At 40.3% G+C, this 26,371-nt stretch overlaps 1 protein-coding gene across 7 annotated transcripts in view; it reads left to right on the top strand.

Annotated features, from left to right (window-relative positions):
- The window catches only part of mast2 (microtubule associated serine/threonine kinase 2), a 102,285-nt gene that overhangs the window by 42,629 nt on the left and 33,285 nt on the right, over window positions 1-26,371 (top strand). For 5 of the 7 annotated variants that reach the window (XM_035524152.2, XM_081717936.1, XM_081717937.1 and 2 more), the window contains one exon: window positions 18,660-18,691. In XM_035524152.2, coding sequence (XP_035380045.2) covers window positions 18,660-18,691 — 32 coding nt within the window. Of the gene's footprint in view, window positions 1-18,659; window positions 18,692-21,154; window positions 21,751-23,553; window positions 23,758-26,371 lie in introns of those variants that run through there. The other 2 variants (XM_081717939.1, XM_081717942.1) reach the window with 2 other exon arrangements.

A 26,371-nucleotide genomic window follows, 5' to 3' on the forward strand; every position in this document is an offset into this window, starting at 1 on the left:
CTATTATGGAGGAGTCTCTGAAATTTACTGTGGCTGAGCTAGATGGCATTGTATAGGAACTCTAGCATAAAGTACAGTGCAGTATCATGGCAATTAAATGGTATGTACTCAGTTGTTGTTGTTGTTGTTTTTTTTTTATTTGGTTGATCGTTTTTTCTCTAATTTATTTTTATTTATTTTTTGGTCTGTTGATATGAATGGACATGGACATGTTTTATTCACAGTCATTTATTTATCTACAGCAGATTACCCTCTGGCTAATGTACTAACTAGAAACTAGTTGGTTTCTATAAGAGGAGGTATAAGAAGTCTGGCTTCACCTTGCCTTTGGGGCCTGACTTTTCTTTGATTATTACACCCAATTAATCAGGGCCACGCGTATCCATCTTTGTGTTGTGATGGACAGACCAGACAGACTCAGACCACACTACAAATGAGACACACTGGCCTATGTATGTGCATAGTTCCCTGCTCCACCCCTTCAGTTTGTACATCCAGGATTGTGTTGTGTAACTGAATGTACTATGAATTAATTTTGGAGATTGAGTTGGAGGTTTGCTGACTGACTGAATATAGTAGTTTATTAGTATTTATTTTTTAGTGTTTGTTATGCAGAGATACAAGAGGGGAACAGTGATGTAACCCATTTATATTTGTAATTTTGCAGTTCACCACTGCTTGTCATTTATGGGAGAATTCTACGAAGGAGTCTCAAAAAAAAAAAAAAAGGCCATGTGGATTTTTGAGAATCTAGATTATGTAATTCACTGTCCTTGCAGATGTTGGTGATAAATGTCAATATTATAGATATGATAAATATTAAAGGTGGGGGGCAGTTAGATGCTATTATTATGATCTAAATAGTCTGCTGTTAATTTGAACTAAATTACTTCAGTTCATGACTCCTTTTCTGTGCTTGTGTATATGAGCATGGTTGCAGCGCCCCTCGCAGAAAAAGATGGGTAGTGTTGTGCTGAGCTTGGCTTCTCTGTGTTGTGTCTGGCCAGTGAACTGTGCAGCAGGGGGTTTTGTTTCTGTAAATCCTCCATCCTGGACCTCAGCCCCAGGCATAGGACTGGCTGGCTGGATGTCTGAAGCTGGCATGCATGCAATAGAGCAGGCCGGGGGGCAAAACTCCCACTGAGAGTGGCAGAGATGGGAGCAATGGGCTCGGTCTGCTCCGTGCTGCAGCAGCATGATTCTGGAGTTGCCTATTGATTGCACCACCATCATTCGGCTCTTCGGCATACATGGAGTAAATGTGTTTCGCGTCGTTTAATATGCTGACCATTCATTCCTACAAGCCTGTGATGGGTCCTTAAGCCAACCACACGTGTATGACTGACTGAATGTTTTAAGGAAGACGCAACATTTGTATGACGTACGCGCACTTAACAGTTTAACATGTCTTGCATATATGAACATAATTCAACTAAATTTACTTTTCATTATCATTCTGGTGGAGAATCTATTAGGATGGCTGTTATTGCTTAATTTGATCCTAGTGAGTAAATGCCTGTGCTTGATGAATAGTCTCTTATGACTTTAACTACTTTGCCTTATTGCTCTAAGGAGGTCTGGGGAGCTGTACAGGTAATATTGGTGTAGTATATCTGCTATCTGCCTGGTGCATGATACTGTACCTTGTACTAGGGGGTTTGTACTTAATCTTGCTTGTGCATCTGAATGGCCTTCCAGATCTGGCTACACTTTTCCTCATTGTTTGGACTAAAGCGCATGCTTTTACAATCAAATACTTGTTTTCCAAACACGATGCAACAAAGTGGATTATATATTTTTCATGTGCTTAGACTTTTCAGTCTGACTTGCACATTTGATACAGATTACAGGCATTCAGGTTGTTTGGTGAGCTAGTTTTGATTCCAAATTCCATTGTGAGCACACATACCACTATTGCACTTTATTCTAGTACTTCAGTTAGTCTGAATCAGTAATTGTGTTTCACTGTCCAGGTTTCTTCCTGCTTACTATTATCTGCCTCAGTCTTACTATTATTGCGCCTCAGACATGAGCCTGCTTGTTTTATGTTTTCAGGAATTAAAATGGGGAAATTCATTTTGACTGGAAATGAAACTGTAATCTCTCAAGTGCACAACATATGTGTAAGGTATACAGGTTTATCTCAAAGTTGTTGCTGTTATGAGTTTATTGACCTCCCTCATGCTTGGAGTTCATTTTGTATGACAATTTGCTTGTTCGGTAACTAATATTTGTATTCTGAATGTGTTTAGGTTGATTTGTACATTGGCCTTTATATTAATACCTGTAATTTCAGACATTTAGAAAGATATCTTTTTTTTTTTCTTTTTTTTTTAAAGCAGAAACATAAATACATTTTCAGTTAATTGATTGTTCAGTTGATTGAATTATTTTGCCAGATGAGATGCTAGGTATTTTAAATGAACAGGTTTACCAAAAATCTATATATTCTTCAGATTAACTGTTATATATCAAAACAGTTGTTTCCCTGAAACCTATGGAAAATACAATTGATAAATGAATTCCTCATTTTCAGTCCGGATCTCTGGATAGTTGGGAATTTTTTGCTTTTTTCCCCCCCTCCTTTTCCATGTGATTTCACAAAGGCCAGTAACCTGGATATGACTTCAGTGGCTTCAGTTTTGATGGACACACACCCTTGGCTTGCAGGGATGAGCTGCAGAACCGTATCGGTTGCTCCTCTTTTCCTCTTATTTCCTGCCAGGTTGAACTGGTAAATTGTTCTCCTGCTCCGCTGAGTTTGTAGGGTAAGACTCTGTGGGACGATTGTACCTATGGGCTGAACAGAATGAGAGAAAGATAGGGAGGAGGTGAGGGGCAGTACTCGGGGGCAAAGTGCTTCTGGAGGCAGTTTAAGACTGTAATATCATATTCTGAGACTCTTAGACATGCCTTGCTGCTTTTACACTGATTTGGTGCAGTGACCCAGCATAGGTTGGTCAGGACCATTACGTTAAATATTCATTCACATTCTCTCCAAGGAACAGCTGCTCTCTCTGTGGTTGATGCAACTGAACATTCTGTAACACCAGCCTCTTGACTTTATAAAAAGTGCAAATGTTCATCTTTTTTCCATTTTCCTACTGAATTTATGAAATTGAAGTTATGCATTTATTGTGAATAACCTGAGATTTGTTGTCATGGCCTGTATGGCTTTTTTGGCCATTGTTTTTATAAAGATGGGATAGACATTGTTCCTATTTTCCAAGGATGACTGCCCAAGTGTTCAGCTCATTTGGTGCTGTGTACATGGCCCTCAGGGCTAAGAGGTTTGCAGTGAAACTTCATCCCCTCGAGTTCCTTCTCCCCCACATAGACGCTCTTGACTTTTTTTTTTTTTTTTAATCCTGTCTTCGGGCAATGAAACAACGCCAACTAAATCATAATTCGCAGAGGAATTTTCACAAAGGGCAGTGATGGGCGGGGGGTTGTGTGGATGAAAAGCCACATCAGAAAATCATGTGATCTCCTTTGTGTTGGCGCATAAAAAAAAAAAACACCAAAAATGAAGGAGGTGTCTGAGTTGAGTGCAGTTGCTGTTCTGAGTATGAGTGATGGAGTGTCAGTATGAAGAGCATGCTGTGTGCTAGCAGTCATGATGTGCCACAGTATCCTGACAGCAGATTCCAGTCAGAACAGAAGACCATTAGTCTGTAGACATTGTGAGCTGGTATGGAGTCAGGCTCTACATTCTCCAGAAATCCATACAGATCTCATTTCATTCTGGACAGGTAAGTGATAGGTAGAATGATGAATGGGTACATACTAGCTTCATCCTTAAATGCTGCACCTAATTGCTACTTGACTGTAAACTATGTGTCATGTGTAAAGAAATAACATGGCTCTAATATAGGATACTATATTGGAATGCCTGTTGAATGAAGACCAGCACACCTCCAATTCCCAGTATCTTTGCCAGATGTTTGACTGTGAACATCTGTTTGAAACCATGTTTTTGAGACCATTTTCAGTAATCCACTCTTAAAGATGCCTAAATGTTTTTGCTAGTACTTTGGATATTGCAACTCAAGGTACCTCTGTGCTCATGTAATTGTATAAAGAACCTTTTTGCACCGCTCTCACACAAACCACTAATATCTCAAAGCAAGAAATCAGTTGGGCAAATACCCGTTCATTGTGCCACTCATAATCCAAGTACAAAATGTGTCGTTCTTACTACTGCAGCAGTGGTATCAGATCTCTCTTGGAGACCTCCCTACATTCCTGCTCCTTTCCATTTGTCCTTCTCTTCAGCTTTTTACATTTTAATTTAATTTATTTAACCATTCTCTGTTAGACCCTAGCTGCTGCTGTCACATTGTACTCATGGTTGGTGAGCAACCAGTCTGCCTATGATAAAATGTGGCCATATTGGATGCTACTGCAAATGGGAATGTTTCTTTCAGGCCAGCATTGTAGCAATAAAGTCACCGTCCTCCTTCCTTCTCGCAGACATGGATTTTGGATGAGCCAAAAGTCTTTTTTTGCTTCTTATTCTTGCATGCCAAATAGGCAAACATGCGCCAAGGTCACTTTGACTGCAGATAGATAAATAGTATTTTGTCCCACTTTTTAGTGGGTCCTTAACAGTGCTGTGCAACCCAAGTACCAAAATGCACACACAACAAGTTTAATTTGGTGTACATGTATCTAGTGTTTGCTCCAGCCCATCTTTCTTCAGATACCTTTCTTTACATTTTCTACAAATTGTCAGTGGTAGACAAGTTTTAGTCCAAAACAGCTTGCAAAATCAACAAATGAGAAAATTGTTTAACATCTTGTGGAACATGATTATTGCATAAGACACCTCCTGGAGTTGCTTCCCTTGTTGGACGCCTATGTTCATGTGTATGCATGTGCCACACAACTGTTCTTTGTCATCTTTATTGGCAGATTATGACTGATGCCACTGAGTATGAAAGAGAAAGAAGTGTATTGTGTAACTTGTGAAACAAGCAGATTGCAGGAGTGTGAAAAGTAGAATGAAGGCTACAGAGTAATTTTCAAGTTAATCTTTACATATTGGGGAAATGACAGTTTTTATAGTTTGAACTTTGTACCATATAGGTGCAGATTCTTTCTTTGGTTGTCGCTTCTTTCTTTGGTTTTCCAAAACTGGTTATCTTTCAAGTTCACTATTGCTAAACTCACTGGAGCATTCATCCCTCTGAACATGGTACCCAGATGTCCAACACCCAGACATCTAATTTCATCGCACTGCTGAGGCATTAAGGCTGCCTGATGCCACATTGTACTAATTTCATAGGGTGCATGCACATTTATTGACATTTTAATTTAATGGACACAAATAAATGCACTTGTGACAAGGTAGGTGGAATGGTGCAACACAGTGTGTAACATTTCAAATCCACCAGCATTTTTGAGCCCATTTTGGTTTAAAAACGCATTGTTCTTCCACCTCCTCTGACTTTTAGTGCAACACAATGCAAGTGCAAGACAGTGTTCTCTTTACTTCAAGCACACACACAATTTCTCATAAAGGGATTTTAACCAATAATATTACCTTACTAAAAAACTAAATACAATAAAAAAATAAAGAAAAATCAATGCTATCATGATTATTAAATGTGAATCAGACAGAAAATTGTATAATTTAAATAATTTGTCATCACAGATATGTAAATATAAATTTTATTTCCAACAATAATAATGCTTTGAGTGCCATATATTTTGGTGTGACTGTCTGTTTCCTCATTTCTGAATTTTTTATTTATTTTTTTGTGCTGCCATGACGAAATTGTGTCGCCGGCTCTTGCTCAGTTTAAAGAATGGAATAAGATGGTTAATCTGATTGGATGTTGCAGCAACATGCCTAACCACACCTTCTGATCATGTATTCAGTCCAACCCAACCTCTTGTCATAACAGTGCTGCTCCGTGTCGGATTAGTGCAGGAAATGGCAAACGATTCTGTCATGCCAACATGTACCTGCACTGCGGTCTTCTGCTTTTTACTGCTCTTGCTCTGTGTATATAAAAACAGAGCCGGTAATGTTATGGCTATTTTTAAGCCTCAATATTGGGCCACTTTTAATGATAGATTAATTCTTCTCATGTTTAGAGACAACAGTGATAGAATATGCACATGCAGTTGCTGCTATTGTCAAATAAACTTGGACTGGTGTTACAACAGGCGCAGAAACATCAAAACATCATCATCAAACTGTCACAGTCTAATTGCCAGTTGCACAGTATGTTGACTGATTTAGGAAAACTGCCTACCATGCAGCAATACTGGAACACAAAGCTAAGTCCTAGATATAAAACTGTCTGGAACTGTGTTGGTTCCACCATTTTCATGCAGTTTACAATCATGAACTTGTTAATCTGTAAACCATACCTTAATTCTTGTATTCATAGTGTTAAACCACTGGACTAGTATTCGGTTATAACACTCTTAGCCACCATTGTTATGCCATTTAACTATTGAATATCATATCCATAACCTTCTAAATTCAATGTATGTGTCTTTGCATACTGGTTAAAAGTGCTTAGTGCACTTATTGGGTTGTATATTTCTATATGGAAACATAGCAAGAGGTAGTAAAATGGATGAGAGTCAAAACAGTGCCAGAAATACCTGCTCTGCACACACAAAATAAGTTATGCTGCAAAGAGAACATTTCCAAGGCCTGTATCAAACTGCAATGGGGTAACTTTTTTTAAAATGTTCAGTTTTGTAGGGGCACATAGTGTTGGCTTGTTTAGATATCTTTGGTTTGCATTGTGTTTATACTTCAAACAATCCACGCCAGAAAAGGATCGAAACCCACCTGACCGGCATTTTCGGTCCATTTATTTGGTGCACAACAGAGTTCAAAAAGTAGCATTCACACTTGCTCTGTTAGTGCAGTTCATTAGAGTAATCACACCAAAGTTTGTTTTGATCAAACCAAAGCTAACAAGTCTACACACACCCTTACTTTAACATTGTCCAGTTTGAGGTGAATATATTTTATCCAAAGCATAACACAAGCATGTAAAAATTTGATATACCTGAGGAGTGATTGATTAGCAGACACTAAGTTTTGTACTTGTAACTGCCTATTTCAGAGTATCCTCTGCACACTAATCTAATTCATTCTCGTATAATTAAATTGTAATATATTTAGTTCTAGCTAAATAGTCTTCTGGTTAAAGGAAGAAAGAAGACATTTCAAATAATCATTTAGTTCCTTCTGCATATTGTATGTGACTGAGCTTGAAATATCTCAAATAAACTTGTGTAAGACTCTAAGTATACTTTAAGTCTAGTATTTTTATTTCTTTGCAGAACTTAAAATTTCATTGTTTTGTTCATGAAGGGAGTTTCATTTATTCGTTTAGGTCTGCCCTAAGGCAATGGTTTTCAGTCCCATGCCCTGAGACCATACACTGTATTTTTCTTATGTTTTCCCAGCATTAATAACTGCAGGTTACTGACTCATCTTGTGATTATCTGGCTACTTATTTGATGAGCTGGTTCAGGTGTTGCTTGGGGAGCACCCAAAACTGAACAATTTGCAGTGATGTTTGGTGCCAGGATTGAGAACAACTGCAGTACTATGCACCCCCTGCCTCATCCCACCAACAGGCACACGTGTGTGTGTGTGTGTGTGTGTGTGTGTGTGTGTGTGTGTGTGTGTGCGCACACACACACACACACACACTCTCTCTGACCCAACACTAACTTGAAACAGGCTGAGAGGAGCTTAACCAGCTTAGACATTGACAGCCATGTTGTTGACAGAAAGAACAGAGGCATTGTTGCCCATTCTCACCAGCTTGCAGTGCTCTCGCCTAAGTGAGTCTGGCCAGCTCAGACTGACTGGCCTGCCTGCCTTCCCTGCCAAAGCTCTGGATAAATGCATTAAGAGCACAGCAATGAGCTCAATCTGTGTCCATGCTGAGAGCATGAGCTCACCGTTATAGCCAGAGGACAGAAAAGGAGGGGTGAAGGAGAGTCAGAAGAGTGCCAGAAAGTGAGAAGTCTCAGCTGCGCTGGCTCTGTATACACATGCACCCCTTGTCAAACACGGGTCAGCCTTTCTGTGCGCAACATTACCTAATGCTTTGAAATCTTTAATGAGGAATGTCTGAGAAGCTCCTGAAATTAGTCATTGACTCGTGGTCAATTTCACATGGATTGAGACCTGTTAAAATACTATATTGTGACAAGATGGTATGATTAGTCAACTATAGGTTTTAAATTTTATATATATATATATATATATATATATATATATTATAACAATTTATGCAATAGTAGATATTGTGCAAATTCACTATTATGCAGCTGTAGTGGTATTAATTTAGTGTTTAAGATTTATACAATCTTGTCCAATGTGAAAGAGGATGGGTTGGTGCACAAGCATTCAAATTTCAATAACAGCAAATATACATCCTCCTTCCTTTTTACCCCCTGGCCCACCATCCATCCTCCCAAGAAAATAAAGAAATATCTAATGTATTTATAATGTTGTATTTCTTTATGAGGTTGGTTGGTGTGTATTTCAAGTTTAAACATCAGAATTCCTGCTTTTTCTCCTTTGGTGATTGTAGATGCTTCTGGAACAGTGTTTGTTTTACAAGTTAGTTGCTGGGTTGGATTACTTCATTAAGGTATGGCAGCGAAAACACTGGCTGTTACATTAACTCTTTAGAAAACGATTATACTGAATGAAATTCCTGTGCTTCTTTGTCCACTTGTTCTTTTTGTAAGTGACCACAAATGTAGTTAAATGTTGCATTATCTTGCTACAACATATTTACTGTTTGACAGTTTTTTTTTTTAAAGAAATGGATCGGATGTTTCAAGCCCTCTTTTTGCTCACTCTCTTGCTCCCTCGCTGCTGCTTTCATTTCTGATTTTGGTTTCTTTTGAACCAAGTCTGAATTGCTGGACTGCTCTCTAGTCAACAACATATAAATTACATGTTAGGTTTGCGTGTAGGATGATTTTAAACCCCTGTTGCTTTTGAGGCAAGGAGGTGGGGATGAGAGGAAGTAATATATGCAAATAAACAGAATTCATCATGGAAGACACATCTTATTTATCTCTATAATAGCAGAGTATTAAAATTAGAAATCAAAATCAATGTATTTCTGAGGTTTTTGGAGGGCCCCCCTTTCCAAGCAGGGCCCTATTAGTCAGGGCCACCATTACCTGCCCCTGATGTTTGTATATGAAGCAGTCTGTGTTGTCAAAAAACTTTAAATCAGTAACTACTTGGTAACAATACATGAATCAGAATCTTTAGTTGTCGCTGTCCCACTGAGATGCAGCAAATCACTTGTAATGATCTCAAGAAAAGGGCCTTGTTTGCATCAGTCACTTTATTCCTCAACATTTTTCTGGAGATGATAAACGTTTGTCTAAATTTATATTATTGTCCTCATTGTCCCCTTTAGTCCTGTTGTCTTGTTTTCCGGGGTAGTTAGCGTGTTTATGAAGATGGGACGTTGGAGGTGATGGGCATGCGGGAAGGTTATTGGGGGTGGGGTTATTGGTGTCAGAGGGGTCAGCCAGTCCCAAAACACTGTATTTAGGCCACACAAACACAATAACACTAATTAATAACAAATATACATCCTCCTCCCTATTTACCCCCAGCCCACTATCCATCCACCCAAGAAAATAAACACACAGAAATATATAATGTATTTACATTTCTCTGAGTTTTTAGTTGGTATGCATTTAAGGTTTAAACATCAGAAAAGGAAGAGATGCCTGCTTTTTCTCAGTTGTTGATGTCTTCTGGGGAAGAAGCTATTCCTTATTCACTGTGTACTTGTGGATGGTCTAGTAGTATTCTCCCAGTGGCGAGGGCACAGACAGGCATACGCCAGGATGGAACAGGTGGTTGACCAGGATTTGCTGTGGTAAACGGGCTCATTTTAGGCTCTTCAGCAAAAGGCATTGCACTTTATTCACAAGGTGTTTGATTTTGTTTCCAGGGTGTTTTTGTGATCAGCCCTTTATGTATATTGCCATTTTTGTTTCAGTGAACCTGTATGTACGTGCGTGTGTGTGTGCTGTTCTGTTTAATTACCTCACAGTAAACCAATATAATTTGAACTGAATGTCTAAGCTTCCTCTCTGCACTGCTTCAAATACTAAACATAGTGGAATAAAAACAGCAGTACATGAGAATCTTGCTTTACAACGTTAATTTAATACATTTAAATATCATCTTAAGCTTTCATTCTGTTGTATTCTAACCAAACTTTGAAAATATCCAGGTGTACCTGTACAACACCATGACCTCAACACATATATGTTGTTTCTTTCTTTTTCATTGTTTGCTCGCTCTCTCACTTTTACACCCCCTACCCACGATGTCTGACGACTAGTGTCTCAGTAGGTATTAATCAAATGTCGAGCAACAATGATGTGGTGTTTACAGCGTGTCAGTCTGTTGGCACGGTAGGGGGCTCCTCGTGCTCGTCCCTCTCTCACACACACTTCCTCCCCAGGGACCTAAACTCCTCTATTTCTCCTTGCTCCTTCAACTATTCTTTAATGAGGACCATCCTTCATCCTCGTATGTTTCCTGGGTCTGTCCAATGCACGAGTGTGTCTTTTGTAGATGTGTGGGATTATTTCACACCAAGTTTCTTCGGTGTTTTATTCTTTCTCTCTCTCTGTGCTAATGTTCTGTGTTTCCTTCTCTCTCTCCTGTCACTGTTGTTAGAGGTGTTGCTTTCTGTCGGTTTGTACCCATAGCTTTCTCCTTCTCTCTTTACAAGTCTGTGTGAATTCTTTTTTTTTAACCCTCCCCCCTTTTCCTTCTGCAGATTCCTGTATTTCTTACACCACATACACCATTCATATTCATTGTTGTTTTCTTTAAAACTACTTCAGCAATGTTTTACGAACGGTGAGGCAATTTTCTTTTGTAAATGAGCATTATTGTGTACATATGCATTATTGTGTACATATGTGCCCACATATATGCATTAGTGTGGACATATATGCACGAGTGAGGGAGAGTTAGAGAAATAACCTCTACATTAGTCTTCACTACATACAGCCTTCTGTGAGAGACTGTGTGGGTATATTGAAGGTGAGAATTAAAGCTGTCTGCATATGTCGGAGAGCGAAAAGAGGAGGTGTTTCTGTCTGCCTGCCACTAAGAAACGGAGCCTTTCAGCATGAAAGGCGAGGAGAAGGACGGAGAAGAAGAAAGAAGGGAAGGTTGTAGCAGGGACAAAGGGGATGACTGCATCACGGTGTCGGTGCTTAGGGGTTCTACATTTGAAAAAAATGTATTTGCAGTTATACGTAAATGTTTAAATAGCTCGTTTTTTTTTTCCCTCTCTCTCTCTCTTCAGATCCACTTTTCACATTCATTTAATGACTTTAAAAACAAGCTAGAGTCATATCCGAATCATAAATGTTTTTTGTAGATTTCAAATCTCTGTTGTTCAATCAAAAAAAATTGCAAACTTTACCTCTATGCAGCTGTTTCATTGAAGACTAGGACTGGATAATGATTACTCTCTCTTAATAAAGAGACATTTTCGGTCTCATTTATATGGCTCCTGCAGGCATGGTCTCTCTTGAAATCTGCTAAAGGCAGTTGAAACGTTATTGACATTAGCATTTTTGCTTTCAGCTCTCTACTCAGTAGGAATGGCTGTTTGCTTAATCAGCCTTCATTAGTGTCTTGCATATTATTCTCAAGATTCTATTAGAGGATTGCTAGGACTAGACAAAGAATCTGCTGTCTTCTGAAGTTTGGCACCTCACATTCTGATTAGGCCCTTCTCAGCCTTACTACCTTATTTCACAAGCTGTCTGGACACACCATTCCTAAACAATTCAAATAACAGGCTGAGAAAACATCTATTAAGGTCAAGGTCATTTGAAAGGGTTTTTGTTACTATATAACCTGACTAACACACACAATCTCAAAGGTTCTATTAGAAAATAACCTAAATTTTGAGTGCCCACTATGATGAGGGAATGCAGTATGTTACAAACACTCCTGCCAGAGCTGTCTTTGCGACAGCAGCTGTCATCCTGGGTGTAAAAGACAGATGAATGCTCCGCGAATCTCTGCTGCTAATGTTTACTATTAAGGCAGCTAGCCTCAGCACTCTTAAGAGTTCTGAATGCAGGTGACAGTACATGGTTTCAGCATATTGGCATCATCATGGCTGTAATGTTCAGTGACCTCCCACAGAGAGATGGTGTTGGCACCAACACGAAACAGTTCAAGAGAAGGTAATGGAAACAAAGCTACTCAGAATACATTAGCTAAAGAATCTTATGTGCTCTTCCCACCCAACGGGGAAACCATGCATTATCATATTTAATTGTTCAAAGGGAAAAAAAAGCGAAGCCCTGCCAATCTCAAACTAGCACTGTGTGCACGTCTCTCTTCATTATCTGCACATAAAAATGTCACTGAGGCATGTAGATTTAATTTGAAAGTGCAAATTCTAATTAGAATTAGTGTGATGAGTTTTTTTGTTTTTTTTTTTTTGGGGGGGGGGGGGGGGGTCCTGTGGTTTCCCCCCACTGATGGAGTGCAGTGGTGAAGGCACTATGAATAGGCTGATCAACCCAGATTATCTTTTCTGTCTGACTGAGGAGGACACACTGGAAGGCAGGGGGGTGTGGGAGGTGTCAGGGCTTCTTCCATGAAAGCCGTTCTATAAGCGTGCTGCAGTGGTCGGGATAATTAGTTAATCTTCTGTTCCAGCTACACAAGGACAAGCAAAAGTAACATGCCTTCTAATTGTGCTGATTTAACACCCGCTCAGTGTGATGGGCAGCTGCAACAGCCGTCTCCAGATCCGGAGTGTGGGGTTTTGTGCAAGTCTCTTTCAATACCCGCAGGTGCACCCATTGGAAGGGGTGAACTGCTTTTTGCTATGAACAGTTTTGTTGTTGTTTTTTTTTTGTTTTTTTTTCCTGTCCTGTTTTTTTTGATGCATGCACCCCTTTTTCAGTCACAGTTGTAGAGCTGCCCCAGTACCCCATTTTAGCTTTCTTAAATCCTGTAGACTCCCAGCAATATAAATAAGGCAGCTTGATTTGAACACAATGTACTCTGATATGCAGCTGTGCTCAGTCCACCCCCTGCTTTGACTAGAACTCCATTTCAGCCTGAGACTATAAGCTAGAGCTTTTCCTCTTCTTTAACATTACTCTTTATCTATTCGCTGCTTAGAGGTTTTCAGTTACTTTATATTGTGACTTGCGTCTATCTTCAGATGCCATGAGACATAAAGCAGTGCTGAAACCTGTGTGCATGTGTGTGTGCGCTTTTTTTTTTTTTTGACTGAGCTGGCATATAGTGTAGACAGGCTTAGTGCTACACCCCATTGCTCTGTGGGATGATTAAGTAGCCACTGATCTGGTTAATGCTAATTGCCTGTGTTGTCTACTGAGAAGCCACCTCTACTTGATGATCTTCTCCTATTCATTTTTTTATTGCCTTAACTTTGGAATATTTGTACTAGTTGCAATCTATCAAGGAATTGCTGAACTATGAAAAATACAATGCGTCATCCTAAGGCCTTATATTCAGCACAGGATAGCCACATACATAGTGTTTTGCTGCTCTGTGAAGTTTTCATATTCTATTTTCCTTATTTCACCAAGATGCTTAAAATGCTGCAGATGTGTTTAAAAATGTGCACCAGTGCCTTTCCTGGAGACTGCCAAGCAAACTCTCTGGGTGATGTGGTGTTAATAATAGCCGTTGCCAATTTGGAATTGTGCCCGTCAGTGTATGGAGTATGGGAATCAGGTTGCTTGCTTCTTTCACTTCTCCATTATTTTACTAGTGGTATTTTAACACAACTTTGCCACCAGTCTTGATGCCCGATTGCCCAAAACGAGATTCCATGATGGGTTTTACACTTTTAATTTCAGAATGTAGGAGGTGATGTACTAATGGTTTCATTACGTGTTGTTGTTTTTTTTTTTCCTCCTTCTTCTCACATTCTCATGTTAGAATCAGCAATTTAGATTAAGGCAAATTTGGCAGGGTAGTAATTTATAAAAAAAAATACTCAGCCTTGTTAAAGACCAACTCGATAGAGGAAGAACTAAGAATGTTACACAGCACCCAAGCAATCTCACCCTGCCTGACCACCAGGCCCGAAAACCTTTATCAAGACGACGGATTTGTATATATAAGAAAATTATATACCAGCCTGTTAAGATGTGATTTAATTGCGAGACAATGCCATCTAATTAAGTTATAAGCCAGCTCGATAGTCACAAGCCAACTTGTGTGGACTGCTCCTATTCAGCTTGCTTGAATCCCAATAAACTCTCTCCTTCCCAACTTCTGCTCAGGAAGGAAACAGGCCATCCCATGAGTCCCTTCTAATTGGCTCATTAGTCCTGTGCTAATGGAATAGGCCAAGACTAGCGTCGCTGCATACAGGAGCTGCAGGCTGCTCGCATGCTTCTTCTTCATCTACCACAGCACTCTGTAATGGAGCTTGCAGGTCTCTGATCAACACTCTAATCCCCACTGCTCTGACCTCTGCCTTTCCCAATAAGCATCTGTCGCACAACCCAAATGAACGGCCTTTTCTAATAGACGAGCGGTCCTTGTGTAAACAGTTTGCCGACCCCCAAAAAGATCAATAGTTAATTAGGAGATTTGTTTATGCAACATGCTGTAACTTCACTTACTGCTATTAGCTCTAACAGATTTCTGTCACACTGCTCTGGTTTCTGCAGTCCCTCACCGGTTTTCTGGTAGCAGTCGGCTCTGTTTACAGGTTCATATTTTGTGCAGTTTAATTCAAATAGTGCATCTTAGCAGCCGAGCAGCTCTCTCCTAGGGTTTTCCCTCTTTCCCTTTCTCTGCCTTTCCCCTGGCTGTTTGCGTAGGGATTAACTCCCTACATCTGCAGTCTCTTGCCCCGTGCCAGCAGCTCACTCAGACAGACTGTGGGGTGACTGATCTGCCCTCTGCCAGGCTTGGCACTGCTGCCACCTTGTGCGCTATATTGCCAGGCTGTCACTCTCTCAGCTTGGCCAGGGCCCCTACTGCTCGCCCAGCGGTAAGGAGGGCAAAGCCCAGAGGCTGTCAATCACCAGCCTGGGCAACTGCATGCACTATGGTACAAAGCACAGGAGCTGGTATAAGCTGGGTAAGAGACCTAGCCACCCAAAATTTCTCTATGGACCTCAGTCATTTGCCTCTGCTCTAAAATTTCTTGCTATTGTTTGCTGTCTTGGTCAATGCAAATTGAAACATGGTCTATAGCAATATTCTCTTCAAAGAAAATGTTCAGGCAGCGTGAAACTATTATCAAATTGTTCCGTGAGGTATCCATGGAGATCTGTTGTGGGCAGTGAATTTGCCCTTGAGCCATTGAAAGATGTTTCGCTGCCCGTTTAATAGAGAGGTTGGGATATTTATAGGTTAAAATGCTATTATGCATTGTACATGTTAGATGGTGATGAATTGTGATTAAATCTCAGTCCTTTCGGTAAATCTTAAAGTAAACTTTTTACAACCTTCATAGTCTCCTAAAACAAGTCTAAGAACAGTGGAGACAGAAAACGTGTGCTTGTGTATATTGTGCAGTTTAACTTTCTATTTATGTCCTCCACAGTAGCTCATTGCAATCCATTTGCGATGTCTGCCCACCTGATCACCCCATTTTCAGATGACTTCATAACTGTCTCCAGTGCATCCATTTTACTTGTGTGCTGCTGCTTGCTCTGTCCATCTCTTTGATTACATTTCCCTGCACTCTGGCTCCCTGTCATACTGGATGGACTTAAGCAATATTGATGGGCTCCATTGGGAAGATTGCTTTTGTGTTCGGGCGGAAAGTCTGCTCCAAACTGCCACTCGGGCTAATTTCATTGCCCAGCCTTTTAGCTCATGACATTGATGCAACCTTGACATGGAGGGCATGTGTATGCATGTGTGTATGCGTGTACGCATGGACAGCTGTTGTCCAGTTCTTCAGGCTTCACCCTCTGTAGCCTCAGATAATTAGCCTGTCTGATATATAGCCTCACAATAATGTGTAAGATATTGTTGATTTCATACAGTGTTTCCAGCCATCACTTTCTCTATCACCCATCCTTCTGGGAAAGTATTACTATCTTTATTTTTTGGTAGATTGTGAAATATATTGCTAAAAGAATACTGTGTTAATTGCGTACCGGAACTGAGCAGAAACCCAAACATTCTGCTCGCCACTGTTGAGCTACAGCACCACTAGTGAGACTCCCCTTCATGGCAATTGGTGAGCTCTTAAAGAGCCTAAAGTGCTCAGAGCATTAGCCAGTTGATGGCTTACAAAACAGCAGACACTGTGGTGGTTTGACAAGTGCACGGGCGTGTGTGGATGGGTGATGCTGCCTGATAACACAGTGCATGAGTTCATGCTGCTTCTGGACTTCAGTCTGGTAGAGCTGCTGTGTTTTGGAAGCTGCATTTTGAGTAATCTAATATTCTAAACTTACAATAATGTGCAAGTTATTGTTGTTTTCATGCATTATTTTCAGCAGTCACCTTCTCCATGATCTCCCCCCCCCCCCCCCCCACATGATTCTTCCCATCTGTGATATAGGCCTTGTTCTTCTATAGATCTGCAGGCTGTTGTACAGAGGGAGGAAGAAGGGGTCTGTGTGATTAGATGGTGCTAGGGAAACGCTATCGCCTTAATTTAGAAATGAAGGACAAAAGCTCCCATAAATTCAGCCAGCTGCCATATCAGGCCACCATTGGCTGAGCCACTAATTAAAACGTGTGTTGGCATTTTGCTAAGTGTGCACTTTGAAAAGATGCTGTGTTGGTGTTCTGCAGATGGCCCAGGGTGCCTGGCTCAGTCGTCTGCCTGCGTATGCTTTGCAGTGAGACGAGTCCTGTCTGTCACTGTCACCCAAACTCCCATGTGCTCTCTCTTCCAGCCTGCCTGTCAGCGTTTCCTTCCATAAGTATTTGGTCAATGATTTGTTTTCTATGCTGAAGCACTTTGGCCTGTAGATGAATAGAGAGGCATAAAGCAAAAGTATATAATGCCAGCTATACAACTGCTTAAATGTTTATTGATTAAAATAATAATTACTATTATTACTTATTTCATTCTGGCATACAGTCCCCCCCCCACCCCCTGGCCAGGCGAAGACAGATCACACACTTTTTGTGTCATTCTAAATTAGGTTTAGTTAGGTTTATTTTTCCGTTTCTACACAGTAAAGAATGCTATTTTACTCATAATTCTTAACAGCAGTATAGCTTTTACATTTTACGTGGCTGTTATCTTCAAAGGGGTAATTGTTTTAATGTTTTAAGTTATGAGATGCGACTCAGGTTTGAAAAGGATATTGCATTTCAGACCAACACCTACCTCCTCTAAAATGCCAATGTATTTAAATGCTGAAAAAGAAACCAAGATAGCACTCTCCTGTACAGTGTGTTTTAGTTACCCGCTTCTAATCAGGAATGCCACTACATGTGTGACCTTTACTCACCCACCCACGCAGCTAATGGATGATGGCCCTTATGAACACATCCTCTAACTGAAACTAATGACTCCTCTTTGTGATAATGCCATATGGTTTTATTGGCTGTTTGTTTCAACACTAGGTAGTACATTATGCAAGACATTTTGATTCTCTATGTCTCTGCCAAAAAAAAAGGAAAAGCATGTTGATGTAGGCAAGATGACCCCTCTGACTCTCCTGGCATAGCAAAAGTTGTTGAAATCAAAATTAGACGTCTACGTGCGCAGGATCTTTTGCTAAAGGGTAATTGTGTATGTGTATGTATTAGGATGGGTGTTTTATATTGTGATTATATTGGTAAGTGTGCTTGTGTATGTACAGTATTGCTGTGTTTATCCTTCCATAAATATTTACAGTGCAATGAAACCGCTCCCTACAGAGAGACAGATTTTGTCCTCCCTGACCATCAGTCTACTAGACCTCATATAATTTTGCCAACAGTTTCAGCCTTACAAGAGATTGTCTGTGTGTGTTTGTGCATGTGCGTATGCAAGTGTTCATGTATACACTGGTGTGACCATGTGTTTTGAGGTAAGTTTGTGGCTGCCTTTCTGTGTTGTTTTTTAAAGCGCACATCGCTTCACATCACAATATCAGCTTTTCATTTGGTTTCATGTTTTTATTTTCACCTTTTATGGTTTCAACTTTTATAGTTTTTAAGACATTTAAAAAATAAAAATACTCCAGTATTTCCAGAATGTGTAGCTCTTGTTTATCTGTAGTTAGGAGATAGTGCTCTGCCACCTAGTGGCTACCTTGTAGCTCTAGCTACCTAGGATCTGTGTGTTTCTGTGAAGCAGTCAAATTCACTCACTATGCCACATATAGCTTTTGCCACCTTTTCAAAATAGAACTAACAGTTTAAGCAATAATTTTGGAGTCCTTACATTTATTGTTGTGAAGTCCTTCAGTTCTGACCTACATGTAACATAAAAACCACATTCATAATCCAACTTCATTAACAGGGCCCCCTAGTGGCTAATGGAATTCAGTTTCAGTTTAGTGATTCAAATGTCACTTATAAAGCCTCACTATTAGTTTATTAAAGAATATCTTTGGTAGTGTGGACATGATTAGTATTTTGTGGTTTTGCCAAGTCATGTCTGATTCCATTGTCCTCATATTTTCTTTTGCAGAAGGAGCTAAGTCTTCCCCGAAGAGGCAGCTTGTAAGTACCCAGTTTCATAACAGCCATCACTGTGTTTCCTAAATTTCTTTTATTTAAAATGCCCACTCTGAACTGAGCAACAGTGACATGAACTAAGGCTGCAACAATTAGCAGTTATTGATGTGGATAGTTGAATATTGGTAATGAATTTCAGGTTGCTGTGTAGCTAGGAATATTGCTTCATTGAGAGAGGAAAAAAAATTGTGGGAGAGGCAGCACCAGCGGAAAGCGATGTATTACCGAATGCTTCCAATGTGCAAAAGCACTGTCGAAAGCAGCACGTAATCATCCACCACCACGGGTCAGATCCAGACATTGTCACGTTGTAACACTGTTAAAATACATCATTGGAAATGTTATGAAGAGAGCCAAGTGTTTTACCTTGAAATTCTGTGGCAATGCAGACTTACAGAAATAGACATTTTAAAATAACCATATACTTTTATTGGGGATTGTTTTGTAAGCTTTCATAGTTGCAACATTTGTCAAATGTCGAACATCTTATGATGAATTGGATCTAGGTGGCTAGAACCTTCTATGGTCTGGATGTGACGGAAGCTCACTAATGTCAAGGATGGAAATTCCACATTTCCACAAGGTGGAAATTGTATAGAATTTTGGTCATTTAATTGAGTGTCCATTATCTATTCACTGAGGATGGATTCAGGGTATTTGCTAGATGTGGGTGTGTGTACACTCATGCGCACCTTAACCTTTTTCATATTATTTTATAAAGAATTCCCACAAAAACTGTATTGTTTAATCCAGGCTATTAGGTGTGCGTGTGTGTGGCCATTAGGCATGTGCATACTTGGTCTTGTGACTACTTATTGCATTGCTTCTGATGAGGCTTATGCTAATTTGTTACTCAGTTACATTTATGAATTAAATATAAATTCAAAATGATTTTCATAAAGTTTCATATATGAACAGACCAAAGCCAGAATCAATAAAGAAGGAAAGACTTTCCATTCCAGTTCCCTTCCAGTGCAGAGAAATGCTGTCTAACTTGAGGCCAAAGATGAGAGTTTACTCTTCAATGAACTGCAGTATCAGAGAAGCCAGATGTACTGTTTTGGCACTCATTTTACCTAGTACTCTGTTCTGTGAAATTGCAAAAAACAATGTGATTATCTGAGTGGTTAATCCGATTATTTAAAAGAACTGTCACTGTGTAGAATTAGAATGCCACTTCACTCATTACTGGATGTTTGTGGATAATTCATGGTCAGATGCCTATTGGGGGGGGATATTAAGGCGATATTTGGGCACCATGTATTTTGCTAATTCTAGGTTTATCGTACATTATAGTATAATATAATACATTACGATACTATACATTACATTTCATTACTAAAATACATTATAGTACAATTCATTAAATGAATACATTGCATAATACATTATAGTATAATTAATTATATTAATACTTTACATAATGCATTATAATACATTAATGCATTACATGATACATTATTATACATTTTAGTATAGCATACAATATAGTAAAAATATCTGTAAGAGCTAGAAAAGTGTACCACTGGAAAAATTGTTATAATGCATGTTTATTATGCAGTTAGAATGTATTTTCTAACATGTGAAGGACTAGCTGTAGGGGTCAGGGGGGTCAAAGGTGAGCAGGATGTATGCTCCAACAGCTGAGTATCTCTGCCATCATGGACCTGTTAAAACACTCTCCGCTGTCCTATTTTTAACCTGCTGCTGCCACTGGATGCATGCTGTACCCTTATGAGGACAGCAGCACCATCACACACGCGTGCCTCACGGTGTCCTGGTGGACATTTCTACATTGCTGTGTAATGGGTGTATATAGGTGATGTGTACGTATGCAAAGTATTCTTATATTTATGGTACTTTTATAATAATGCGTTGTCTTTCTTTGTTCTCTGAATGGCATGGACTACTGTAGTTAGTGAAGAGCATTACTCCACAAAACCCACAGTGCTACAAGCCTGGACTGAACACTCTCAAAGGCTCCTAATTCCAGAGAAATTATGCTAATCAAATCAAACCTTGTATTCCTCGTCAGTGCCAGTGAGCAATGCACACACACGTATATATACATACACATTTATTTGTCTCCCATACAGAGCAATAGATCATGTGTCAGGATGATGGCATTATGCTGTCCTGTAGCAGTGTGCGTCACTGCTGTAGTCGGGCTGTGTTACCACTGAATGCTACAGTGGTTATGTTGTAGCTTCTCGTTGATCCTGCCTATTGTCTTACTCTTGGCACACAGCCCACAGCTTAGGCTGGAAACAGGAGAGGGGCCATTGAGGTCCTTTCGGTTCTAAGAAGCGAGTGGACAGAGATGGATACTATGAGCAGTGGGCGACAGCTGCACCTCTATCCAAACCACCACCCCCACCCCAGGGGCCTTGTGATATCACGAGAATGCCCTCTTCCTAGTGGTAGCATGGGTGTCAGATGGAGCAAGAGACAGAGGGAGCGGAAGACATTGATGGCATTAGGGTCGTGCTCTCCTTCAGTATTCTTTCTTTTTTCTCTTTTGCCTCACTATCTGGATTATTCATAAACTTGAACTACAACTTCTTTTTTTGGGGGGCGGAGGGCTAAACTGCTGTTATGTTTTGATGGTGAGAAATGGATGCGGTAGTTATGAGCCAGGAAGATCCCATGGATGCAGGGTACATTGTTCTGATATTGTCTCTTGTCAAATAGCTATGGCTATCACCTCTGACTGAAGTTTTCTCCCTGGACACATGGATTAGTACTGAAGCGCGCTGTGGGAGTACGTTTTTATTTTTTGTGTGTGGCATGGTGAGCAACTTTTTAAAGTGTGCTAAATTGTGAAGGTCGTCGCCACAAGTGGTAGCGCCAGTGCTGGTGTTTCTCTGTCGTCACATGGACTGGTAAGGTTACCCTCACTCTACTGGACATGGCCCTAAAGCAACAGTGACCTGAGTCAGTTTTGCTGGTGTGGAATCAGCGTTCTAACACTCACCGGCCCCTCGCACCACCACTGGCATGAAGAAAATGAGAGACAGAGCAGGAGCCCCCAACCTGCACATACAGTAAGAGCTTCAGTATCTCAGCAATATGTAGAGACATTAGATTGTGTGTTTGTATGTGTGTGTGTGTACATATATGTACATGGATATTCACAGAAAATGTAACTTCAAACTTGTGGATTTTCATTATAGCCTTCATAATAAATTTGAGCTCTTATTCATAAACGTGACCGCTGCAGTAGAACTGCACAAATAGAGAGTGGTCAGTGGATTTAAACAGAGTGCACCTAATGCATGTTGCATGCCTGAGATGTCACACTTAGGACTTTAATCGACAGTGCTGCGTATTGACAGCCACAGATTGCTGCTGTGCTTGCAGTTACCAAACAAGCACTAGTCTGAAGGGCCCAGAAAAAAAAACGTGGTAAAGGAAATCCCCTCTAAGCTGTCTGTGTGAGGGAGAGAGAGCCAGTGCTGAAAGAGGTCAGGACCTGATCATCTTCATTGTTCCTTGTCTGCTCATCCTGAAGTTCCAGACTGTAGAGTCCACAGGCCACTTCCCCAGACCGGTACACTCTAACCAGGCCAGCTGTGCTGCTTGTGTGGACTGTGCAACCCAGCCATATGCTGTCTGGCTGCTCAGATGGACAGCAATGCTGATTGGCTCCAAGCAGAAAGGCACCAGCCTGAAAAGCTGCTGAGGAATGAGTGATGGGTGTTTAACCATAACCACTCAAACTATCTCTTTTTCTTCCACATTTACTCTAGAATCAATACACTAATAGTAGGAGAATCCAGTCACATTGAAATGGGCTGTTTGTCTGGCTCAATCTGTATGATTTGAGCTGTAGTGTTTGAGTGAATGAGTTCCATAGTAATTTTAGTTCATTTCCTTATTTTATTAGACAAGCATTAATTTTTAATTGAATTTGTAATCAGATTTGAATTATATTAAATCTCCAGGAAAGTGCAACATAAGCCACTGAGCTAGTGTAGTGTTTCTTTATGAATCTGTTGTTCTGTAAGGTATGAAGAAAAGGTTGTAGACCAAAGTTTGAAAAGGAATGTTTGAGAGCCCAGCTATCTGGATACCTCTGACAGAATGATGCCGTGACCTTACAATCCATTAGGCTCAAATCTCATATAGATCTATATTCAACTATATAGATGTTTGCAGCGTTCTCTCTCACACTAACTGTGTCTCTGTCTGCCTCTCTTTCACTCAGAAGCTCACTTGCACACACATTCACAGTTATCCAGTTTTATTCTCTTTTTTTTCCTGTTTCCCCCGTTGTGTCCCAAACCTTTCACTAGGGTACCAGCTTGTTTTTACTTTTACATTAGCAGCTCCAGATTTGCACTGCTTTTTACTCAGGTTACTATGGGAATGTGCAGGCATGTAAGTTAATGTTTTTTTCCCAGTCATAACAGAGGTTGGTGATTGGCTGAACCATTCAGCATTTAATACAGGCATGTGTTATGAATATGACATGGCATCCAGGGGCCTCATCCCTATATAGAGTATGGAGTGAGCTCAGGGCTACATTGCTGCTTCTCATCAGCGTGTGTTTGGAGAAACACCTGACAGCTCTCACACTTAGCAGATTTTATTTCACATCCTAGGCTTTATGAAGGAAAGCAAGGTGCTCTTGACATTTGCAAGCTGACCTTGGAGCTTACAGCGTGATCATGTTTATGAACCACTGAGCTCATTAGCATGGGTCATTATGCCTTTAGGCACTCTGCAAATGGATGCCTTTACGTAGTAAATTGAGAGATGCACACGCACAAACATATGCACAAAAACAATCAGCGAGTGTCTCCCTTACCGTACCTCTTCTTCGCATTGCCCCACTCGCTCACCAGAATCCGTCCGGCTGCGCAGTTCCGTTGTCATGGAAACAGCAGCCTCCTCCAGCGCCTCCTCACCCCCACCTCCTCCCCTTCCTCTCTGCTACCATCATCCTACGGGGGGCTGGAGGAGTCCATGCCTGCCCCTGGGCCTGCCTCTGCCCTGGCTCTGGGCCTGCCCCAGGGGGCAGGAGCTAACGCCAACCCATTTCTCTGGAGGTAAGGAGCTTTGTGGTGGAGAGTGCACCAGTACTAATGCAATTTTATCCTTGCCTCTGCTCTCACCTTCCCTGGCACGAGTCACCATTGCTATGTTTACCAACACATGTTTTGGTTTGTGGCAACTGTGGGCTCATATCAGAAAATAAAACGAGAATCTTGTTTTGTTTGTGATTTGTCACTTGTACCTAATTTGACCTTTTTCTGTAAATCTGTCAACTCAGCGTTTTTAAAGCTTTTGTTGAGTATAGCCCAGGTATGTTTTGAGTCTGGCTACATTAACCATCACTTCAGCATCTTTGCCAAGTGTGCATGCGTTGCAGTCACAACCCAGGAGGCAAAATGTCAAGTAAAGCAAATTAAATCAAATGTGTTCTGCAAAAACACTTTTGGTACACAAGGAAAACTCACATGGTTCTCATTTTCCATGACTATAAGAGAAGTCTGTCTGATATAATTTACTCCAATTTAAGGGTGATTAATGAAGCTTCTTTAGTTTAACACTGCGTTTTAGTCTCGTGTACAGAGATGTAACCTCCTGTAATGCCTTCTAGAGAGCACTCTTCTTCATTCACAGATGAGCCCCTTATTTTAGGGCAAGCAACATGCATTATTAATGTTATGACATTTTGGATCATTGACTGGATCATAGTCTGGACTTATACAAGAGTATTATATGACTACAGTGCTGTCATGGTGAGTCAGCCAGTGTATTAAACTACCTAATTTCCTTCTCCAACATCACTTCAGAAGAGTCATGGCACTCACCTGCTTTTGTGTTTGGTGTGTTGGAAGCAATTGTATATTATTAAAGTTCAAGAAAAAGAGGTCAGAGTAAAAGTTGTTTTACAGCTTTGAGGATGCACTCCCTTATAACATCACCACATTGATCCAAGAATGATTCATTCTATTTTTTCCTCAGATAGAGCCATTCAAGTAATCTGGCGAGCATTCCTGTATTTATCATATCCCAGTATACCCCCCCCCTTTTGCTGCAACTGTAGTATTGAGTACTACACTCACATTCAGTCCAGCCCATTCAGACCTTGTATGAGATTGTCCAACAGCTGATGTACACAGCCATATTTGTCTCTAAATTATATTCATTGTATCGTTATCAATTCAGAAGCTTTTCATCTTGCACAGTATCTCTTTTAAGGAGACTCTACCATGCCCTCTTCTGTGTTGTGACTTCAAGCCTGTTGATTTTTTTAAATATATAAATGTTTATTTATTAGGAGATGGAAAGTAACCTTGAAATTATTTTGTCTCCTAACAATATTCAGGCATTTGTGTTCACTGATTTCTCTTTCTGTGCAGGTAACAGTCTCCTTCCTGTTTACAGTTATTATTCTGAGTTACCTGTATGACTAAAGAATAATGCTCAGTGCTTCTGTAAAGGCTGTCACTGTGCACAGTGTGTGTCTGCTGCCGCTGGCCTGTTCAACCTGGTCAGCACTCTAGTCGTAAATGAATTATGCATGACTAATTTAACCGTGAACTCGATAACTGAAAACCTTCTCTTCCGCGTTAAGCTGTCCTACTGTTGGTAGCTTGTGTTGTAGTTTATAGTTCTTTTTACATAAATAACCAAGTATTTGGTAGCAAGTGTATCTTTTGCCAAATTTGAAACATTTAAAAGGCTGTTATTTTTAGTTCTACAATGAGATTTTGAAATGGTCATCTATTTATTATTTTCTTTCATTTGCTCTACCTTTCCTCAATATCTGTTTCATGTTTAAAGGTAGGAGTGTGTGTGCATGTGTGCAGTTCTACTTGCTGCTGTTTCATGTGTATAGAATCCCTGCTTTGGATCACCTCGAGGTGACATCGAATGCTTAGCCACTTACCCACACACACGATTCATGGATTCACACACACACACACACACACAATACACAGAATACACAATGTAGCATTCCATCTAGGTCTAGCGGAAACCTCCTTTAGCTTTGTACCACAGTGCATCTGTTCCTCCAATATGCCCTATCTAAATCTCTCTGTGTTATTCCCTTATCCAAGTCTGGCCAGTATGGTACCTGGCAGATTATGATAAGGAATTGACATTATACCAGATGATTTCTCACCACTTCCAGAATAACTAAATCATTTTGTGAGGGAGAAAGAGAGAGAGAGAGAGTAAGTGTGTGTGTGTTCACTGAGGCAAGCATTAATCTAGTCTTTCTGACAGTTTCTCTGGGGGCTTTGTATTGAGTATTTTTTTTTTCTCTCTTTCTCTAATCTTGCCTATCTGGGGCAAGGACATCAAATAACACTAATGTTCAGGGAATGCAAGTTTGTTTCAGTGCTTTTGAGTTTAATATTAAGTGGAAATTTAGAGCAAGTGTGCTCATTTTCATATTGCATGCCTGTATTGGTACTAAGCACAGTTACAGTGGATTTGAGTTTATCATACTGCCTTGTGTTTCTGTGCACAGTATTATGAATTGAGAACAACCTGGTTCTTTTAGATTGATGGAGATAGAGAAGTAAAGAGTGTGATGGGGAGGGGGAGAGAGGACCGGAGGGGAGGGAGAATTAGTCGTGGGTGTGGGCGGGAGGGGAGTGCGGGGAAGAAGACGGCTGCTGCTCAGACTACCTCTAGAGGTGTCAC

This window comes from Electrophorus electricus, chromosome 7 (assembly GCF_041902795.1).
Source record: "Electrophorus electricus isolate QZ-2024a chromosome 7, ASM4190279v1, whole genome shotgun sequence".
In the NCBI taxonomy this organism is placed as follows: domain Eukaryota; kingdom Metazoa; phylum Chordata; class Actinopteri; order Gymnotiformes; family Gymnotidae; genus Electrophorus; species Electrophorus electricus.